Source organism: Thermobia domestica, chromosome 2 (assembly GCF_964235325.1).
Source record: "Thermobia domestica chromosome 2, izTheDome1.hap1.1, whole genome shotgun sequence".
Classification (NCBI taxonomy): Eukaryota; Metazoa; Arthropoda; class Insecta; order Zygentoma; family Lepismatidae; genus Thermobia; species Thermobia domestica.
The window spans coordinates 96,555,665-96,578,490 of record NC_137455.1 but is presented as its reverse complement, the minus strand read 5'-3'; the positions used below and the strand labels follow the sequence as shown (position 1 = coordinate 96,578,490).

The 22,826-nt window shown below is 33.9% G+C and overlaps 1 protein-coding gene across 1 annotated transcript in view; it reads right to left on the bottom strand.

The window, feature by feature from the left end:
- Nucleotides 1-648: 648 nt before the first annotated feature.
- Nucleotides 649-22,826, bottom strand: part of Gclm (Glutamate-cysteine ligase modifier subunit) — a 445,032-nt gene continuing 422,854 nt past the window's right edge. Inside the window, exon 7 of the mRNA XM_081744100.1 lies at nt 649-743. Within this exon, the coding sequence (XP_081600226.1) occupies nt 664-743 (80 nt within the window). The 3' untranslated portion in view covers nt 649-663. The remainder of the gene's footprint in view (nt 744-22,826) is intronic.

Sequence of the window (22,826 nt, the reverse complement as noted above, 5' to 3'; positions counted from 1 at the left end):
AATAATTGTTTTCGCTGTACTCCTGAATGGTCCGACAGGTACCCCACTCATATCGATACCCTAGGTTGGGAACAACTGGTCTACACTATTACATAAAAGAGAACCGTGGTGGCTCGGTGATAGAGCGTTCACCTGTGTTGCATGGGGTCCTTGGTTCGACCGCAGATCGCTCCAAGTGAGCTTTGTGGTGGAAACACCATGTGTGTGCGTTTTCTAGGGGTTCTCACGTTTCCTCCCACTTTCTTTACTCTACCATTTAATTCATTTCTCATCATCCTCGTCTTCTTTAGCCTAGCCATCCTAACCGTGGGATGTTAAAGATTTCATTTCGTTTGATTACGGAAAACAAGCAATTTTATGCATATCATTTCTTTAAATTCTAGTAATCCATTACAGAGAACTAGAAAAAAATCACCGAAAGGAGATTTATGAATCACATAGGAAAAGAATTAGAAAAAGAAAAGCGAGTATACCTTATATTCTGTGCTGGTCATCTTTATATCTGGAAGAATCTTTTACAAATACCGTACTAGCGGCCATCTTCCAGTTCTTCTCGAGCCCCATTGTTGTCCACCTGTTGATATGCAAATGCATGTCACTATATTATTTGGTGTTGAAGAAGGCCCTCACTTTTGCATTTTGGTATCTTCGGCTTCCCATTCTCTATCCCCTCATCCTCTGGTCCTCTACCTCTTCCTTCTTTTTATATTGTGTGCTCGTTACTTGGGAAGTCGACAGGCGGTCTACAAAAGAAAGAAAAAGAGAAATGCTTTTTTTCAACATTATTTTTTTATTTCTTTAAATACATACATATATATCTTTTTTTCTTTTATTTCATTCTTTTCAGTCGCGGTGATCGACAGCATGCGGGCATTTTTCACGGAAAGATCCATCACATGGCCTTGAAAAATGTTCATGGAATGGACGAAGAAGAAGAACGAGAATGAATAGGGAGAGAAACAGAGAAGAAAGATAAAAAAGCTAAATTTTTCATACATGGCTTACATAAAGGTTACTTGTTCAAATTTATGGCCACTTCATTTCGTTATGTCTTCTCCGTAAGCTTTCTAAAAGCTGATCCTTAAAAGCAAAAATGACCAGTGGTCAATACTTCTATTTTGTCTTTATAACACACCAGAATCTCCTATTCTTTGATTATTATTGAGTATACAATTAAAAGTGACAGTATTGTTAACTCCCGAAATCTTCTTTCAGTATACCTATAGTACTTCTACGTTAATAGGTACAGTTTTATTTTTTATTATTTTTTAAAACTAATTTTACGCATTCAGGAATAAATCTTATATTCAGGCACTGTATGCATGCAAGTTAATCACAATTTTACACCATGTGCTTATAATTTTCACACAAAATAATAGTAAAAGTAACAATATTCTTTCTTTCAGTGCATTGTGTGGTATCAGAGCACTGCATTACGAGACAGCAACGATAATAAAATTAATTGGTTAATTAATGATAAACAAATAGACCCAAATAAAAGACCACCAATACAGAAACCAAGACTATCAGGAAAATTAAGACAATTAACACAGTAAATGAATAAAAATACTGTCAGAAGAAGCGAACAAAGCAGAAACTTTTAACGAAATTCACGCAATGGTATATAGTAAGAGGAAATAAGAAAAGACTTAGGCAGAATAAAAAAAAAATACAAGAGAGGTAATAGAGGAAAACAATTAATGAAACACATGCAGAAAATTTTCAACAAAGCAAAGACACATACCAGACACGAAGAACACAAGAAACACATACCAGAGTACAAAGACATACTGAAAGAAAAACTTACTGTTTATACAATCTAGCAATCTGTAATAGTTACAATCTAGCAGCAGAAGTAAAATTACAATCCCCCCAACGTTTCATTAAATACAGAGATTTCTTTGGCTTACCTTTGAAACTGATATTGTGTTATTACGACAATCTTATTCTCGGAGTGTCATCTTTTGAGTTGTTTCCTATATATATATATATATATATATATATATATATTAAATGTTATGCTGCTTTTAAATTAAAACTGTCCCAAATTAATGAATTTATATTTACAATAGTTAGAATTTCAATGCCTTTATGCATGCTTTTTCTATTCAATATGTACTATTGTATATAAGGTAGCTGCAGGTAAATATGCCATGCCATGTTAAGAGTGTTGGATTTTTTAAGGGCCTAATTTTCATGAAACATGAAGAACAAAACACATACGCATTGCAGAGTAGTCTTTTTTGTGTGTGGCAAAAGTGTGGCAATAATGACACCCACTTCTGTTTTGTATCCAAGGTAAAAGAAAAAAATATTTCACAAATGGCGTATTTACCAACACGTACAGGTAATTACGCCAAATCTAGACTACTACTAGAATCCTGTAACAAATCTTGGAAGTGGTTACATCGTCTGCATAATATGAACTCAAATATTACTACACAATATGACCGAAGCAAAAAAAAAAAGTGCAAGATGAAGATAAAAGATGAAATGTGAAATCGATAATCTCCAAAGTTGAAATTAAGTTCGAAACTGAAAAGTTTTACTCCATAAGAAGAAAAACAAACAGTGTCGCTGTACTGTGACTTTAAAACAACTACACCAATATTACATGGAACATGTGGGACAAACGAAAACATCTTTATTTTCTGCAGTCAGTCCTACACAAGCCGTGTGCATTTTGCTGCATCATGCTTGGTTTTGATTTAGTAGCCATGGATTCACAAATACTAAAGATATGCTTGCAAAACAAAGTGTTCCTAGACGGACACGAAATAAGGCGTACATTGCTGTAAACAATCGACAATGCTCTGAGTTAGTACGGTACTAATAACCAGAGACGGACTGGGAGTACAAGGGTCCACCCGGAGAACAATGCTTAAGGGCCTTAATGAATACCGAGTTGATCTGGAGTCAGGACTTCCCTTTTAGGAATGAGCCCTTAGCTGGAGACTTGGATGGCTAAACCCCCACCTCAGTGTACGCTTATCTATAACTAACTAACTAACTAACTCTATGGCCTATGGAACCCGGAGGTTCAATGCCGCGTTCACAAAAGCTTTCCACTGACTTCTATCCTTAGCTAATTGGATCCAGTTTCTACTTTGTATTCCTATCTCTGCGAGATCCATCTTAATATTGTCCTCCCATCTGCGCCTTCACTAGTGCCTTTCTTTCTGCGGGCCCGTTTGTTACTCCACTGGTTATTGTGAACGAGAACGGAGTTTTGAAATAGTTATAACTAATCGATCAATATCTTCAGTGTTTTTGCAGAGGGGAGGGCCCACCCGGAAAATTCCGGGTATCCGGGCGGCTCAGTCCGCCTCTGCTAATAACGGATTCTTACCTTTATTGAAATAATAATGTCCTTCCAGGGAACCTTCCCGAAGCAAACAAAAGTGCATGGCGTAGCGGTCTTAGTGTTGTCTCCCGGAGTATTCGTCAAATCGGACTTGTCCAAGCCCGTGGCACATATTGGAAGCCCATTCTAGCAGATTTCGTCAGAAACGTCTCAACACTAAACGTTTGGCGTATTAAGCTGCACTGGCGTATATACCTGCAATTACCTTATATAAAGTCAGCTCCCAAGACCAAAAAAGTTAGGTAATAAATTTCTTTAGATACATTTTTCTGTCCTGTAAAATTAACATTTTAGAATCCGTAATACACGGCAGTATATCTGTCTAAAAATATAATAATGAGGTGCTAGTCTGTAGTAAATTAAACTCCGTGCTACGAAGTCCGTAAGTGTATAATGAAATTTCAGCGAATTGAGATTGGGGAGTGTGCATTCAGTATAAAACGAATTGTTTCCGATTGTTTTGACTGAAGTGTCCGTCACTTTTGTAACTCAGGAACATCTCCGTTCTTCTCAATAAGGCTGGGTAAATGCCTTACCACCCAAGCTCTATAGTTTTTCCTAACAGTTATCTATTTAAGAACTGACCAGATCCAGAATTGCTTAACTTAGGTCATCTCACGGGACCTGGTAGCCCGGTGCGAATAGAGCGATTACTTATAATGAAATTAAAGTAATTATTTTATGGACATTTCAGAACTTTTCTAATTTCAAATACCGAAAATATAGATAATGTAACATCGAGGACTACTACTACTACTATTACTACTACAACTACTACTACTACTACTACTACTACTACTACTACTACTACTACTACTACTACTACTAATAATAATAATAATAATAATAATACTTATTTATTTATTTCAGTGCCGCCAACAGCTTTTTGGCAAAAAATACAGTACGCGGTATCAAAGCACTACATTGCAATGGAATTATAATAGTAATAACAATAATAGTAATAATAATAAATAAATAAGTTAACTGTAAAAAGAGAAGCACTAACATAAAACATGATGTAGAGAAATTTCAGTTAAGCAGAAATAATTATTTCTTAACGGGGTAAAAATTTATTAAGTTCTCGATCTATCTAAAACAATGAAAAGCTAAGAACGGCAGTCTTAAAATTACAGTTTAACCTAATGTTTCTGAACGTCATTGCTTAAAAACTATCAGTCAGATCCCATAAAGTTTTCACTTTGCTTGATACAGTAAGTCTAAAATGTGTTTAAAGAGTCTTTTTAAAATTTCACATTTTCAATTCAGAGAACTAAAATTATGCTATTTCTTATGCCTATGAATGAGTACTTTAAAACCTATGTTTTGTAAACAGTATTCACTTATATAAACATGATTTAGTTTTTTTTTGCATGCATACTCTACCGGATTTTTTTCTTCTGTTCGTAAGACTCTCCAAACCCTAATTATCATACCCTAATTATATTCATAACTATGTAAATAGTAGCTCATTTTTATCTTAAAGCAGGGGAATAAAACTTTTTTTTTGCACAGATTCTATCTTGTTTGTTAAGGTTTTAGAAATGTTCCAAATAACCGAACCAAATACCAGTTTTGGTCTTACAAGTAATTTATATAAATATACATATGTTTTATCTCTTTGAAATACAGATCACTGTTTAAAAATAAAATCTATTATCCTCCTGGCACCTTGTACAATACAATTCATGTGGTAAAAAACTTTTAACTGGCCATCAAATGAAATACCCAGATTTTTAATAATGCTTGCTTTCTGTATTTGTGTACCATTGACCTCATATTTACTGACATAATATTGAGTTTTGTTGGTGTATGTCATAAATTTCGTTTTCTTGCCATTAATTTTTAGAAAAAAATTTTTCTACACCAAGTGTTTACTGCATTTAAATCTTGTAGTAACTAATTATCAAATTCATTGTTGACTATTCTGAACAACTTCATATCGTCAGCATAAAGCAGAATGTTGGAATTGTTGATTTTTTCCGCAAGATCATTTAAAAATAAAGAAAATAAGAAGGGCCCCAAGAGCGAACCTTACTGTATTCCATTTTTTACATAGCCTACACTAGAATGTACAGATCCAATTTAATTTTGTGTGTTCTGTTTGACAGCTTCCGACCCAGTGAATGTACGAAAGTCATAAACCAATATTTGATAACTTACTAGTGAGACACTTATGACTGGCAGAATCAAAAGCTTTTGAAATATTTATGTATATCACATCCACATGAAATTTATTTTTCAGTGCGTGATAGGTAAAGCCTGTAAAATGAATTAGATTTGTTACAATTGACTTGGCCTTATAAAAACCATGTTGAGACTCATTTAAGATATTTCTTACATTTCTTACATTATTAAAATATATGTGTTTATGTACAATTAGTTCAAATATCTTTGAGAATGCATTGACAAGAGTTATTGACCTATAATTGCTGGCATTCTGTATATCACCTGGTATATATACCATCGTATATATACACCAGGTATGTATATCGGAACAACATACACTTTCTTGCACATTGAAGGATTTACACCTGTATGTAATAATAATAATAATAATAATAATAATAATAATAATAATAATAATAATAATAATAATAATAATAGCTATGATTATAGCAGACTCTCTGACAATCTTGAACTAGAATCTTTAGCAAATAGAGGGCAATACAACAACACAGTGTTCATTGGCAAATTACCTAATTGGAAACAAAACAAACAATCAGCTTATTAAGAACAAAATTTTGTTCCAAATTCCAGCTCACAAAACAAGAAGAAATTATATATTATGTATAAGGGGGAGAAAACCGCTCCTGAAAGTACTTATATAAGATTAAGAGCCTAAGACATAATTCAGTGTGATCTAAAGGTAAGTTGTAGATGGAACATTTTGCTAAATGAAAGTGTATCTAATTGTACTCCTAAGTTGTAACGGAGATGTGCTACCTACCCTATATTACTTGTATATCTTCATTCTAAGTATTTTTACGTAGTTACGTATCTTCATATTTTCGTGTATATTATCCAAGGAGAACGTACCCATTTCCATGACAGTTAATTTGTCACTTATATCTTCATTCAATTTGTTATACTGTACATACAATATATAGTAGTACATGGATTTCTGGTTGATTTTGGCACTAAAAATTCCAATAAATAAAATCATTATTCATATACGTTTGATTAAAACCATGATCAACTTTCATAATTTTGTTGTTTGTATATATATATATATATATATATATATATATATATATATATATATATATATATATATATATATATATATATTTAGCATTTGTCACTAATAATATTCGCTGAAATGAAGTGTCAGTGTGTGTTCCTCTTTCTGATATTGAGGTCTAAATATTAAAGCAACTTTCCTTGTAACAAGTGTTAAGATGGCGGAAGACAGAAAGAGAGAGGTAGAAAAAAAATGGTCTTGTTACACCAGGTAGTGGCCGCAACTTGACTTCTTTTCCCAGATTTTCTCACGAGATGCTAGTCAAAAGGATGTTTCAAACAATGGATACGTTTTTTAAACCCTTCATGTCGGAGGCCAGGCCGTTCGTTGTCTCCCGTTCTCTTGTATCTCTGTTCCCGTTATTGAGTCTTTATTCGATTGCACACTAAACTTTCTTTACTTACTGTTACATCAAAGCCAATTAAATGGCGTTATTATTCTGGACGATGAAGAAACTATAAAAAACTAAGGGATTTGTAAATCGGTTTCAATTTTCTATGTTCGGTTACAGTCAGAACTTTCTTTCTTGACTGGAGTGAAATATTGAGGATATGCTAAAAACACTGTAGGAAATAACTGAAATTTTAAGATGTGTAATTCCTTTGGAATATAATAACTAACTACTCTATGCCCCAGAATTGTTAGAACCAGGCAATATGGATCCAATTAATTAACTAAACTAACTCTGGACCTATGGAACCCGGCGATTCTATGCCGCTTTCATAAAAGCACTCCATTGACTTCTGTCCTTATCCAACTGGATCTAGTTTCCACTTTGTATTCCTATCTCTGCCAGATCCATCTTAATATTGACCTCGCATCTGTGCCTAGGTCTACCTAATGGACATTATAAGTTTGGATTTCCAGTTAAAGCTTTTAAAGCGTTCCTTTCTTTTTTCCATTCTGACTACATAACCTACCCAGCTGCTGAAAAAGACGGAAGTCAGTGGGCGAGCATGGTGGATGTGACAAGTTTCATATTACAATGCATGTAACCCTTGTAGCATCGTCTATTCACATTGTTATCGTGTTATATGATTAGACCAATCCTGTTGACTAATGACGCTTCAGTATTTGATGCATTTTGTCAATATTCACAACTTTCGGACGTGATGGATTTGCGTGGATTGAGTAAGCTGTTGTGGATCAGTGCAGCTACTAATGTAAGAATCTCACAGTCCCATAAACTTCTTTGATTACTTCATCGGCTCTGGAAAGGTTTTAGGAGTGGAAGTGAGATTTAACCATTGTTAGAACGCCTTGATTGCCGTCTGTATGAGATTAATTTTTCCTTGCATGTGTGAATGTGATCGAGTAATGGATTGTTTTCGTAGCGAAAGAGCAAGAGCAGTGTAGAATGGAATTTTAAAACATCGATATTTTTCTCGGTCAGTTCGTGTTGTTTTCATTTAGCCATCTTCCTCCATTTATTCGTAGTTTCTACAAATGCAGTTCTACTGTCGAACAAACAACGCTTAGTTCCTCTGTAACTTCTTGTGTCGTTTCCACGAATTTGTTTCGGTGAACACTTACCTTCAATTCGTCGTCAACCAACAATAGAACGACGTCCGTCACCTTCTTATCTTTTAAACATACATCACCATAACGGAAGTTTCAGAGTTAACTTTGTATTGTGTATCCTCTGACTGTTCACAATTCATTAATGATTCGAAACAAAAATGAAATATTTCAGTTTAACGTCCCACGATTATGTCCTTTAGGCTGAGAGACACGATGGTTAAGGGTCTTCACTACTGCGAAATTAAACTACCGCTAATTTTAGAGGTTTTCTGTAATATCTTTAAAACAAATAAAAATATTTTGAAAAGCAGAAACGTAGCGAACTAGACAATACTATTTAGCATGTGATACCTTTACCACAATTCACCTGTTTGCTTTTGGTTTGCCGCTATTTACAGAACCCGCAAAAAATGCTGATTTTATCTACAGTTGCAAATCGAAAGCAGATAGATGAGTTGTGAAAACGGTATCACATACAAAATCGTACTGTCTAGTTCACTACGTTTTTGCTTTTTGAATATTATTATTTGTTTTGAAGATATTACAGAAAAACTCAAAAATTTGCGGTAGTTTTAATTTCGCTGTAGTGAAGACCCTTAAAGCATATGAATGATAATGGAAGAGTTGATGGAATGAAATGTGGGAGGAAACGGGATTACCCCTAGAAAACCCATGGACACGATGTTGTCCACCACAAACTTACTTGCTCGGGGATCGAACCAGGGACCCCATGCACCAGAGGTAAACGCTTTACCACTGAGCCACCGTGTCCCTCTGCAATATAGTAGTATAGAGACAGCCCACATCCATATGTCAAAGTGAGAGTATTCGGAAACCTTGAATCAATTATTAAACAACCCAACACAATACAATATCCTATTACTTATGCAAACCATCATAAATTCATACGGTTGGAAACGTCCAAGTAAATGGTCATTTTATTTTGAACTGCGCGAATTACACTATATTTTGTCACGAGCCCGCCACTGCTTGATATAGATGTACAGCTTGATTTGCTTCGTACGCACACGATATATTTTTCAGTGTAGACTTTTGGTTCTTGGTAATTAACCATCAAAGTTTGACTTCGGACTTAGTCAAATTTTTGCTTAAAAAATTGGAAAACTTATTTTTTGTTGATATTTTTTATTGTTTTTATGCTATTCACCTAAAATTTAGAGAAGATAAACGTGGGGTAAGTATTGAAGGAAAACAATGGTATCTTCGATTTTTCAATGGATACACTTACAAGTATAAAGAGAAATATTCTGATTTTCTGTAGAAATGAAGGTGAATTTTTAAATTTTGATCTCTTCATAACATAGTCATTGTATTTCTTAAAGAATAGCTGCTCACAACGGGAGAAAGCATAATTTATTGACACAGAAGCAGATTAGAGTGAAGAAAAAGTTGTTGAAACATATCAAAGTACTTAACAACTTAAAAATATATAAAAAGCGGGGAATTTACACAAGAAAGCACCTGGTTTGCTCAAAGGCTATATCCGGAGAAGAGAATAAACACAAGAAACATTAAGTTCAATAGAAGTATGTCATTTTCTGGAGGTCGCGGAGGCATGTTTGTACAAGAATTTTTTAGGGAGAGTGTCATGGACGATAGGGGAAGATGAACATTCCTGAAATTAATGTAATTTGCTTTTTAAAAAATCAATTAATGTTTATAAGTGTTGCCAGCGAGACAAAAAAATCCGAGAGAAATTAAGAAAGAAAACCAGGGTATACATTTTTGTACATAAATTTACGAAACGAAATGAGACGAGACGAGAAAAGCTTTCCAAGTATCGAGACGAGACGAGATAAACAATTCTACATATACAGGGTCTTTCAAAACAACACCGACAACGTTTGGGAGGTGATTTCTGACACCAAGATAAGACAAAAAGTATAGACCAACTTGGGTGCACAAATGCTTCCTTTTGGAGTTATAGGCTGCCGAAAACATGAAAAACTGAACTTTAAACGTTCGTAGCTCCAAAACTATGAGATCTACCGTACTCGGGTCAAGACTTGAATTAGGGACTAATATGTGCCCTACTCAAATATAAATGTTTCAGAATCCTAAGGTACTCACGCAACAGCTTTTATAGATGGACTTCGGCTACGGGCATTTAATTGGAAGTACTCACCAACTACTTCTATAAAAACTCTTGCGGAAGTACCGCAGGATTCTGAAACTTGGATATTTCGATAGGGCACATACTAGTTCCTAAGTGAAGTCTTGACCCGACTACGGTAGGTCCCATAGTTTTGGAGCTATGGGCTTTTAAAGTTCACTTTTTCATGTTTTCGGTAGCCTATAACTCCGAAAGGAAGCATTTGTGCACCCAGGTTGGTCTATACTTTTCGTCTTATGTTGATGTCAGGAATCACCTCCCAAACGTTGTCGGTGTTGTTTCGAAACCCCCTGTATTTGCAAGACAAGACCTTATTTCTCATCTCGGCTCGTTTCAGGAATAACACTAATTTTTTACTCATAATATTTACAAATCACGCAGAAGTAACTTTTAAGCAATGCAACACGAGTGTGCTAAAGTCTTTCTCGTTGGTTTAACGGATATCACGTGTGTCTTTGGTGCACGAAATTTTTAATCGATTCCTAACAGTAGAGCATCGAACGCATTACAGCTATTCATGTCCTATTTTAAATTGTACGTGTCTCGTCCCATACAGCCTCACTGTTGATAAAGGACTGTAAACTACTAATCAAGCAAGCAATCGATATGTGAAACGAATTCAATTTAAAAGAAAAAAACTAGAAAACTCCTATCTTGTCTGAGTATTTTTTTTTTTTTTTACAAACACAGATTCAAACCAATTACCTTACGTAACGAAAATAGCAGAGACCACTGGTCAATAAAGAACACTATAGTGGCAAGTTCCCTCCCTCTGCTTTTCAAAAGTTTATATAGGAAAAGGGAAAATAAGGATTGGGTAAAATGATATATTTGGGAAATAGATTTATGTGAAACACGACGAATATACAATCATGTCTTCATTACTTAGATCAAAGATTAGCAATTGTGTCTCTATTTCTCCATTACCTAGCATTACGTAAAGGAAAGATGAAATTATGTCTCCATTAACTGGAGGAAGAATGCAATTATGTCTCCATTGCCTAGAGGAAAGACGCAATTATGTCTCCATTACCTAGAGGAAAGACGCAATTATGTCTCCATTACCTAGAGGAAAGACGCAATTATGTCTCCATTACCTAGAGGAAAGACGCAATTATGTCTCCATTACCTAGAAGAAAGACGCAATTATGTCTCCATTACCTAGAGGAAAGATGCAATTATGTCTCCATTACCTAGAGGAAAGATGCAATTATGTCTCCATTACCTAGTGATGAGCATTACTTAGAAGATAGGCATTTCTTTGTGTTTGCTTGTTTAGGAAAGAGCTAAAGAAAGAAAATGCAATAGGCGGGCTAATATAATTTATTAAAAAAAACAATAGCAATCAGTGCCTTCAGTCGTCATATTAGGAATCAAGTTATTGCTTGAATAGAACTTTCATAGATCCACCTCTGTCCCGTGGATCGTAGTTTACTCACCACTAACCTAATATTGACTTTAAAAAAATACCAACTAATAAACTTTCAATAAAGAACACTCTGACCATTTATCATATTTACTTTGCATTACGCTTTCCTTTTTTATATTAAGACCACAAAAATTGATAAAAGTACAATTTTTTTTACAGTAACTTTCGATATTGGTGTGTACAGGTAATAGACTTTATGAAGAAAAATTATATTCTATTTCGTGTGGTTTTGGAAATAGTGACCTCAAAATTGTGTTTATTTACCTAATCTTAAAATTTTCATCATACGCTTAATTATAGGCAACCGCGAGACACATGAGAACTGTTAGGTTGCATACAGCGAGAAATCTAGGAGTTTGCATACGACGTCGGTAAATATATCTAACTAGCAGCGTTCACCCCGCTTCGCTGCGGTCACCCCGGAACGCAATAAACTTTGTTACTTAGATAATTTTTACTTTTTCGCTTTCAAGTGATATGATAAAAACCATAGAAGATTGCAGTAAATCTTAACATTATATCGCCTGTCATTTATGTTAACCCGCCCCGCTTCGCTGCGGTCATCCCGGTGCTGGCATATTGTAAAAGTGTCTGTAAAAATAAGCAAATCAATTAAAAAATTTTAAACAGAAGATTCAAGCTATTTTCCGCTGTATATCGCCTGTCATTTATGTTAACCCGCCGAGTGACACGGTCATGCGGGTTGCATATAAATACGTTTATTTTTACCTATGATGAACTAATAACAAAGGATTTGTACGTTATGGACACTTGAATGGTCAATTATCTCAAGACACTGGTAATTAAAAATTAAAGTGATATGATAAAAACCATCTAGGGTCCAAATCCTAATAACCCCCCAAAAATGAAAGAAATTGGTTCAGCCGTATTAGCGTGATGAGCGGACAAAGGATTTTGTACGTTCTCTTTTATATATATAGATAAACACGTTCCTTTTCATATTTAATAAATGTTTGAATTCTTTCGAAACTTCCAAACGAAATGAAAATTTAGGCTTTTTGAAATAACTTATTAATACTACTTTATTGTGAATTTAATATATCTATGTCTCTTTCTTACATTCTGATTGCTTTTAATATATTTGCTAAATCACAATTTAAGTATAACACAAGACTGAAGTCAAATTATTTATGTTTATTTTAATATTGTAGAGTGAAATAATACACAATGGAGACAGCCATAGCATAGTTTTCTAACTCAGATTTTATTTACTTTCTGTTTACCTTTGAACAAATATTTAAAACATAAATTTAACACTTCTGTTATAAGTTAAAAGTGTTTTTCACCTTTCACTCAATCTTCCCTGAAATAAAAAATGCAATGTTTTTCCTGATTCTCTACCTGATTAAAAAGCTTTTTTTTTTTAAAAAAAAAAGTAAAAATTATTTTCCTTCTCAGGATGTCAAGGAGATTAGATTTTGGAAGTTTTATCCCATTTAGGCACTATTTGTAGTATGCCCTGTCCTACCCTTCCATGTGTAAACAGAAAATGTTATTTTTTCGGGTTTTAATCGGTAGGTTGGTTCGGACCCGGTAGGCTCAAGAGCTATAAGTATCGTAAATTTCGTTCCAATCGTCCAGCTCCTCAGGGGCTAGAGTCAGGAGCCGAACCATAGGATTTTATGGGGGAATATGCTCTTTCTGCTCCCGCCAAATAAGTACAGAAACATTTTTTTTCTAAGGACTTCAGGGAGATTAAATTTTGGAAGTTTCATCCCATCAGGACGAATTTTGAGGGGTATGCCCCTGTTTCCCCTTGTATGTGCAAATAAAAAAAATGTTATTTTCTTCGGTTATTAATCGTAATCCGAACTATGAACCCTACAAGTTTCGTTCCAATCACCCAACTTCTAGCCTAGATCCAAGAGCCGAATCTTTAGTACCAAAAATATAACCACTTGTAATACACCAGAGGAAAACTCAGGAAAAATGTCAATCAGAATGGGTTGCCTGAGAAAGCTGCTAGATCTTTCAGACCGAGTGTCCCCACTGGGAATTGAATCTGGGACCACTTTCCTCAAAGGCGAGAGCGTAAGCGACTCTACGCGGGACCACTTTCAAACTTCAAATCTAAGTAACTACAGTTTTTTTTTTGTTTCATTCTTCTTCATATGTATTTACTTCTATCTATTTTTATAACACCAGCGTTTCGTATTGTATCAATGTCCTCAATCAATATAGAGTACATTTATCTATGTCGCTAATGTAAAATAATAATGTGTCTTTGTCTTATATGCCTTCGCTGAAAAAGAACACTAAACTCCCAATCAATCAAAATAATTCATGAATGCAATTGCAAGTGATTTCGAGAAAGCTAAATAATTAACTGAACTTTTCATGACCCTTCATTTAAACTTAAATCACGTGGAACGTAGTCAATGTTGCTTTCATTTCTTATAAATGCAGCGTTCCAGTACTTCAAGGAACTATTGAGATTCATAGCGTCAGCAGGGTTCTTCTTTGGAAAAAAAAGGAAAATGAACTTTCGTGCTGTACAAGTACTTGAAAGCACATGTATGCAACAAACATAAACGCACAATGATAACAGTTACAAAAGCTGAAAAAAGAAGCTGAAATGGCAAACAATTAACATCCATTCTGTCATTTTCACATATGCATATTAGTGGACACTGAAGATGATTAAGAATAAGAAATATCCATTATTATTATTATTATTATTATTATTATTATTATTATTATTATTATTATTATTACAATAAAATCAGCAAAAATAGGCCACTTTTGTAAGTTGGTCGTTTGCTTAAGTCTGTCACAATGCATATTATCATGATTTTTGTTACTTAGTCACTTGTAATAAGTCAAATTTATCCAAATGAAACATGCTTCAATGTATTCATGAAGCAAGTTTAAGAGAGCTTCTATCATTCGACTCAACATTCATTTGTGTATCAGTCTACTGTTCCACAATAAACTTCGTAAGAAAAAAAAGGAACGATTTATATGAAATATTACAAATGCCCTCTTCCAATCTCAATGAAGTAAAATGAAATCTTTAAGTTTTACTTTCCACGGACATGCCGATTAGGAAAGGAGACGGTGATGTTAAAAATGAGTGAAATGGTGGAATGAAGTAAGTGGGAGGAAACAGGAGAATCCCGTGAAAACCAACGCATATGGTGCTTGTCCACCACAAAGCTCATTTGGCGCGAGTTGGGATCGAATCAAGGATGCATGTTTCCGAGATGAACACTATCCAATCTTAATAAATGCATATTTAGTTATGATTGAAATCCAAGTGTAATGGAGGTAAAAGAAGGGTATAATTAACTACTTGCTTCAAATTCGCACACTTAGAAAATGAGAATAAACCCATTTTCTAGATTAATTTCACTAAAAATTACTTGGGTTTGACACAGTATATCTTTCATTCTTTCTTTGTTTCTTTTCTTTTTTCTTCCGATCATCCTGGTTTTTTGCAGTTGAAAAAGATTAAGAATAAGCTTGTTACATTTTAAAATATTCCAGGATAAATCTTACATAAAACCACTCCCACTTTTATGAAATACATCTTGTTTTGTTTTAGCATCAAGAATTACCCTATGTCATTTGGACTTAAAATAGAGAAAAGGATTGAAATTCCTTATTCAAAAAATGGTTAAATATATATTTCCTAGAAATTATAAGATTTCCATAAACCTTGCAAAAAATTGTTCTGTTTTGATACAATTTTAACTTATTTTTCTTTGAGGCTTCCCAATCAACTCTGGTGCTTGGAGTTGAAATCAGTAAAGAAGATGTGCATGTCTTTCAATTAAAAAAAAAATATGTTCCGCGATGAATTTCGCAATAATTCTCCATCTTTTATTAAATAAAAGAGTGTTTTGTTTGAGACTTAGGACTTTCCTGGCTACTATATGGTGTTACAATTAATCATAGGTAAGGAGTAAATTTACCCAAATAAAGAAAGTAATTTTAAACATATATTTTGCTAACATTATCAGACTAATGATTTTTTAAAAAAGAAAACATATTCAATTTTGATGCAATATGGCGCATATTTAATTTAAAAGTCCCCAATCAACTCAATCGCCTGGGATTAAAATTGACCGAAAATGAGGGAGTAAATTTATCACTTCTCCCAATTTTAAAAATTACTTTCCACTATAAAATTCGTGAAAATTAGGCTTGGAGATGGATTTAATTGTCAGAAGGAAGGAGATGAATTCCCCCAATATGAAGAAACAATGTTTAAATGTATCTTTCCTAAAAAAATATCAGATATACATAATATGAAACATGATGTTGGTTTTTTTAGGCTTCTCTTTTCTATGTTTGTTACCGCATCTGAGATTTATCACAAAATTTCATCAAAGCTATTTTAAACTTTATTTATAGGGTACATTGCATTGACATTCTATAGTATCAGGTGAGAATAAGTACGTGAATTTCTGGATTTTTTAAATATATTTTATAACATAACACTACTTCAAGAATACTTATACTGAGATATTAGTTAATTGATTTTGAATTTAGCATTCAATTTCAACACTGATATGGGATACAGTTTAACATGGGATATAAAACATGAAGTCCTACATGGAACCAAAAGTGGATTTCCCGCGCAGGAAGCAACAATACTAATTATTTACTCACGTATGATCCTTCTATCGTATCTAAATGTAATTAAGCCATCAACGCAAACAGGGATCACTAAATTCGAATTTTGAACTCTTGCCAAATGTAAAATCTCTGTGTTACTTTCATTTCCTCATAAGCTTCGAGTTTTCCGAGTACTCTAAGCTACAAACTAATTATATATATATATATATATATATATATATATATATATATATATATATATATATATATATATATATATATATATATGTGTGTGTGTGTGTGTGTGTGTGTGTGTGGACGTTTTGACATTTCTTGAGTGTGGGGGTTTTGACCTAGACCCTATATAATGAACGTCAAAACAAACTGGTTGAGCTAGAAATATGAATTTGGACAGTACACCCCTGAAGTTGGGAGGCATAACTTCGCATATAAGGTCCTTATTAAAAGTATCTGAACATATGTTAGAGCGTTTCTGAAAATTCTACCCCTAAGGGATAAAAGTGGATAATTTTTATAATATTCAAATTTCCCATCATTTAGTCAGAAAGTGTCTCATATGCAGGTTGAAAACTTTTTAATATTTAAAACAATAATCTAAATAGACATAAATATTACATTTTTACATTCTCACAGATATTGCTTGCCATTTAAGTGCTAGACCAAACTTCGGGAACTTCCTAATTTCGATCCATACAAATGTTCAATTCCGAAGAAAGATATCGGTAGTTTCCCACCTCCGTTCAAGGAATGTGTTTCTGTTACATTCAATTGCTTGTCAATATTCTTAACCTTTAAACGCCCATCGACGCAACTGCTAAGTCAGGTCTTCAAATCTCAATATCTAAGCCCCTAATTAAGATAGGAAGATGATTTTGGTACCAATTTATTCCTGAAGAATGCAGCTTTCCACCGGTGTGCATTTTATGTATTTGGGGGTAGCACGGCCGAGGGAGGTAGGGTGAAGTTCGTTTTTTAATTTTTTCATCAGGTTTTCGGTGACCTTTCTCAATTCTCTCCTTTGTGGTACACCCATAAAATTTGGTATGTGAAGCAATGAAGTTGTTCCCTACATGATAATAATCTGTATGTGTACTTGTTTCTTATAGAGGAGGAGGGGACCAAATTTGGCTAATTTACATTTATTTTCAAGACGGTTCCATATACGTGAAGTGTGAAGCAAAAATGATTTGCACATGAAAGTTGTACTGTGGTAGGGGAGGGGAGAGAATGTTACATTCAATATTTTTTTCTGTGCATGACATTTTTTTTCTTTGAGAATATTTCCTACGTAAAACGAATTCATTACGCTTCGTATTGCAGCAATGCTACCATTTTTATATTATTGTCACAAATGTCTGGTTTACCCATTAGCATCATTTTGTCAGCGAGGGTGATTGCAAGGGTTGCCAGGGCCCCGCAGAGTCAATTTATTTCATGTGTTTTGATGTTTTGTGTTTCTTCTTCTCCTACTAATATGGCCTTAATTGCATGAATGTTACCTCATTGGAATCTGTGTCTGTAAGCTTTCCCATGATGGATGAATCATGTATCTGTGATAATTAGGGGGGTCACCAGAGCCCCCACCATGAGAGTCTACGATTTTGTTAAAATTCCTGACGGGCGTCTGAGAGTTAATTGTGTTTTTATCCTGTAGACACTAATCATTGTTAGTTATTAATGACAGATTCTTCAATCTGATATTTTACTTGTTTTAAACATATTTAACCACCCTTAAAACAATGTGTTCAAAACGTTTAAAACAAACTGAATAAAACAACAGCCCTCGTTTTCAACATGTTTAAACACTTGTTTTATACATTTTGTTTTAAACATATCGAGCCTGTCCATATGAGGATTTGCTTAAGTTGTAGGCGTAAAATTCGCTATACACATTCCTAATTAAAAATAATGGGAAATGTGTTTAATAGTTTTCAAAAATTGCACCTCTAAAGAAGGAGAGAATTATAATTTGTGTAATATTGTAATATTCAAATTTTCGATTCTTTGTTCAGAAATTGACCAACCAATGTGAAGATTATTATATGAAACATATTTTCCAGCGCTTTTAAGTAATAATAATAAATAGAGTAATAATAAAACCGGCTGGAAAGTTAATATTTTAGCACGTTTCCCGCATTAAGCAACTCTTAATACTCCGTATAACATTTTTTGGTAACTTTTTGTAACGAGTAATAATTATAAGTGAATGCGGTAATAAGGTCCTTACACTTAATATATATCAAAACTCACACGAGGGAAGTAACGTAAACTTTTCACCATCTGCGGAATAAAATTTCCTACAGAAAAAAATCTTGTGTTATTTATTTATTAATTAATATCTCAATCAAGTTCAATATTATTTAGGTTCCTATTTGTATATGTTGACATTTTTTTTCTTGACAAATTGTTTATGATGGCATGTTATGAGTAACGATAAAGAAAGGGAACGTCATGTTACAACATGAGTATATGAGTGAGTGAGAGTTTTTCACTGTAACTGGGGTGTAAAATTGACTAGCACTTAGAACGAAAGTTTTGCTTACTTTCTTCCACTCTTTCTCCATCAAATTCACGTCATCTTATTCTCCCCCTCCCCCTCCCCTTCAAACACTCCGAAGGCTCCTATAATACACACATAACTGCCCCCACTCCACTTTACTTTCCCTTCTCTCCTCTCTCAGCAATCCAATCCTTGCTCTAAAGATTCCATTTCTTTGTTCAAACGTTTTACGGTCCGCTTTGGAAGGGACTTCATGTATGTAATTGCCTCACACTGACCTACAAAACTACCCTAGTTGTTCAAAACCCAACACGTTCCTAACAGCTTATAATTTTTAATTCCGTCAAGAGAAATTTTTTTCTTAATTACTTTTTTTTAAGTTAATGAAGAAAGATGAAGAAGAAGATGTTTGTAATTTGTTAATTTTGTTAAAAAGGAATATAATTAAAATGTATTATCATCAACATAATCTTAAAAGTTCTTTTTGTTTTTCATTTCTACGAGTATATACTGTGTGCATGAATGTACTTTACTAAAGTGAGTTTTTAAAGTATTTTTAATTATATAACTGTAGTTATCCAAACATGGGAATTATTGTCCCTAACGTGCAAGAAATTATGCCATTTTTATTGGCAGTTTTAAATACAATATTACAAATAATAAGTACGTACAGTCATGTCCAAAATTATTGTCACATGTCTATAAATATGTTGTTGTAGACATATAATTTGATAACGAATTCGCCCGGTATTTCTTATACTGTTAGTATATGTATAATGACAAAGACATGTATGTGGCAAATTTCATGTCAAAAGAGCAGTAAATAAGAACAATAAAACGAAAATAAAACTTTCTTGTCATTTTGTTTTACTCATTCTAATTTTCGTATTTATAATTATTTTCCTATGAAATTTACCACAAATATACATTTCCCGATTATACACATAGTATCAGTATTAAGAGTACCCTACAAAATTATTATATTCTTACAAGAAGACAGTTATAGATATGCGACAATCGTTTTGGACATGAGTGTATATCATGTGCATCACTGTAAGGAATATATACGCTGTTAGGGTGGTTCACCGGATTCGGCCCCCTTAAAATTGATTAACGCCTAACTCAACATACCTTTGTTCCCTTTCTCAATAAAACTGTACTTGTTTAACAGGTAAATGATTGACTTAGAATGAAAATTTGATCTTACACTTCATCTGTACTCTTTATCTTACAGAAACAATCTAGTTCTCTAATTTTTCTCTGAAAATATAGGTGGAAGCATTTTTCTGTTACTTATCATCTCTTCGGTGCAGAATAATACCCGTTTAATACTACATAGACGTAGTGGCTTGGTGTATTGTACCCCCTCCAAAGTTTGAACCACTCCTAACAAAAAATTCTGGGTGCTCGCCAGATCGCTCTTGACAATTGTTCATTTATACAAAAATGAAAATTTTCACTTTAACATCTCATGATTATATTTTTAGCCTAAGGAAGGCAGATGATTAAGGCAAATGAATAATGATGGAAAAAGTGGTAGAATGAGAAAGTGGGAGGAAACAGGAGTACCCCGGAAACCTACGGACACGATGTTCTACACTACAAACTTAATTGGCCAGGGGTCAGTAACTCAGTATTAGAGCGATTGCCTTTAGTGTGTGCCGTCTTTGTTTCGATCCCCGGCCAATAAGTTTGTAGTAGACAACACCGTGTTCATGGGTTTTCTTGGGATACTCCCGTTTCCTCCCTCATTCTCAGTCCACCAATTCTTACATCATCGTTCACTTTGTTTAATTACCTGTTTCCCTTAGCCTAAAAGTCATAATTATGGGACGTTAAACTGGAAGATTGATATATTGACATATGTAATTTTGTTCAGCCCAATGAGTTCTATAGATTAGTATAGGTTCCATCTTTGGACGTTTTGGGGACAATTTAAACGCTAATAATATTATAACATTTTAACCGGAAAATTAAAATATTATTCCTGTGAATACTCTTGATAGTAACATAAACGTGCGTAAATCTTCGGATTAGGAGAAAATGGCTTCCTCTTCCCATTAATACCTGAAGAACACCAGAGACATTAGAACGATTGCTCAGTGGCAAAATGCCTATCTCTGGTGCAAGAAGTTCGTGGTTCGATCTCAAGCTACGTAAATTCATGGTTGACAAAATTGTTTCCGTGGGTTTTCTCGGATTTCTCCCGTTTCTCCCCACACTCTCATTCCACCATTTTTTCATAATCATTCACTTTCATTTCATCCGTCTCTTTTAACCCTTTCAGACATGATTTTACTTTAATCGCTCAAATAAATATTTCTATATTTCGGAGAATCAAAAAGAAAAACATCAGATGACAAGTTATCTAATAAATAGCACAATATCATATCCATCTAAGGTACTGAATATTCTCAACTAAAGTAAGAATAAAAGAACCATAAAAATAAGAATTAACACGATAAACTAGATATTCATTGGAATGGACATTGGGTCTAAGAGGCAATCTTACCTAACCTAACCTAAAGGACAAAATTGTGGGATGTAGAGTCCGCAGCAAAAAACCTGCAACATGAGCATGTAAGTTTATTGTGAAACGACGAAGTCTTTTGCTTCAAAATAAGTGTGCAGGGGAGGAGGCCGAGGTTTCTTCTGGCGCGATTCGTGCCACTTGGACGTTATGTTGATTCACTGAGCTGTTAGGCGTAGTTTTACAATAAACTTACATGCTCATGTTGCAGGTTTTTTTTGCCGCGGACTGTACATTTTTTTAAAAAATCATTTCATTTTTCGTGTTGGTTCACTGAACCGAGAATTATTATCAAAAAGAAAATACAAAATAAATCTGATTTAAGTATAGCTCTAGTCAAAGTTGTACAAAGAATAGTAAGGATTGCCTTTCTGACTCTTCTCAATTCATTGTTCGTGACTACGTATCACAGAAAATCAAATACTTGATTTTCTATCCAGATGACATAGAAGTAGTTAGAATAGTAAGTAACAAATATGAAAAATGCAAATACGATGCAAAAATAATTTATTAAAGACAAATTGTGAAAAAAAACTAAGTATGTGTCATATACTAGTAAAACGTGATATTGTATTAGCAGATATATAGTTAATGGCAGCTATATGATGTAGAATAATTGAAAGCTGAAGAATTAAGGATTTAAATATTATGTTTAATATAAATAAATTTGGAAACCACACGAATGGTACAGTATCAAAAACTAGAAAAAGCCGTAGGCTTCAGGTCAAACCAATGGTTTGATTTTAAGAACGGCAGCCCATGTGCATATTTAAAAAAGGTACTTGTAAAATCAATATTGGAATTGGGTTCATTTTTGGAATAATATAATCATGATACTGACAAACAAAATTTAAATCCGTACAGAAGCGTTTTATTAGATTAGCGCAGGGGTAAAAGTGTGGGGGACCGCGGGGGCATTCGTCCCCCACTTCCATAAAATATCTGTGGCGTCCCCCCACTTCTTAACACAATTAGAATGGACAAAGATAGGCAAGGGGGACGGCGTGATGTCATGCGTCCACCTACCTTTCCAGACCCACTTTTACCCCTGGATTAGCGTATGTCATAAAAAGTATGAAAAATATTATTATTATTTGACATAACTGCAATATTATATTAGTAACTGCTTGAAATTATAGTTTCTAATTACGATTTCGAATAACTACTAGTGACTGCTTCATCAATTGAGAACCTGTCTTATATAGAGGAAATGTTAATTGACTTGTGTAATAAATGTCTGTAATAAATGTACTCAAAGTCATTAGTACTCAGTTCTTATGGAATAAATTCGGGAGAAATAACAAACTTTCTGAAAAAATAATCATCATCTAGTAAGACGAAACATATTTTCAATTATAGACTATATCTATGGGAAAGACGAGATAATTTACTGGGTAACATCCACCTTAACGTCACAAATAACCAATATGTCCATCGAGAGCTAGACAAGTTCAACAGTAAATGATACAAAAGAAAGATGAGCCGTAAACGAGCTAAGATCATCT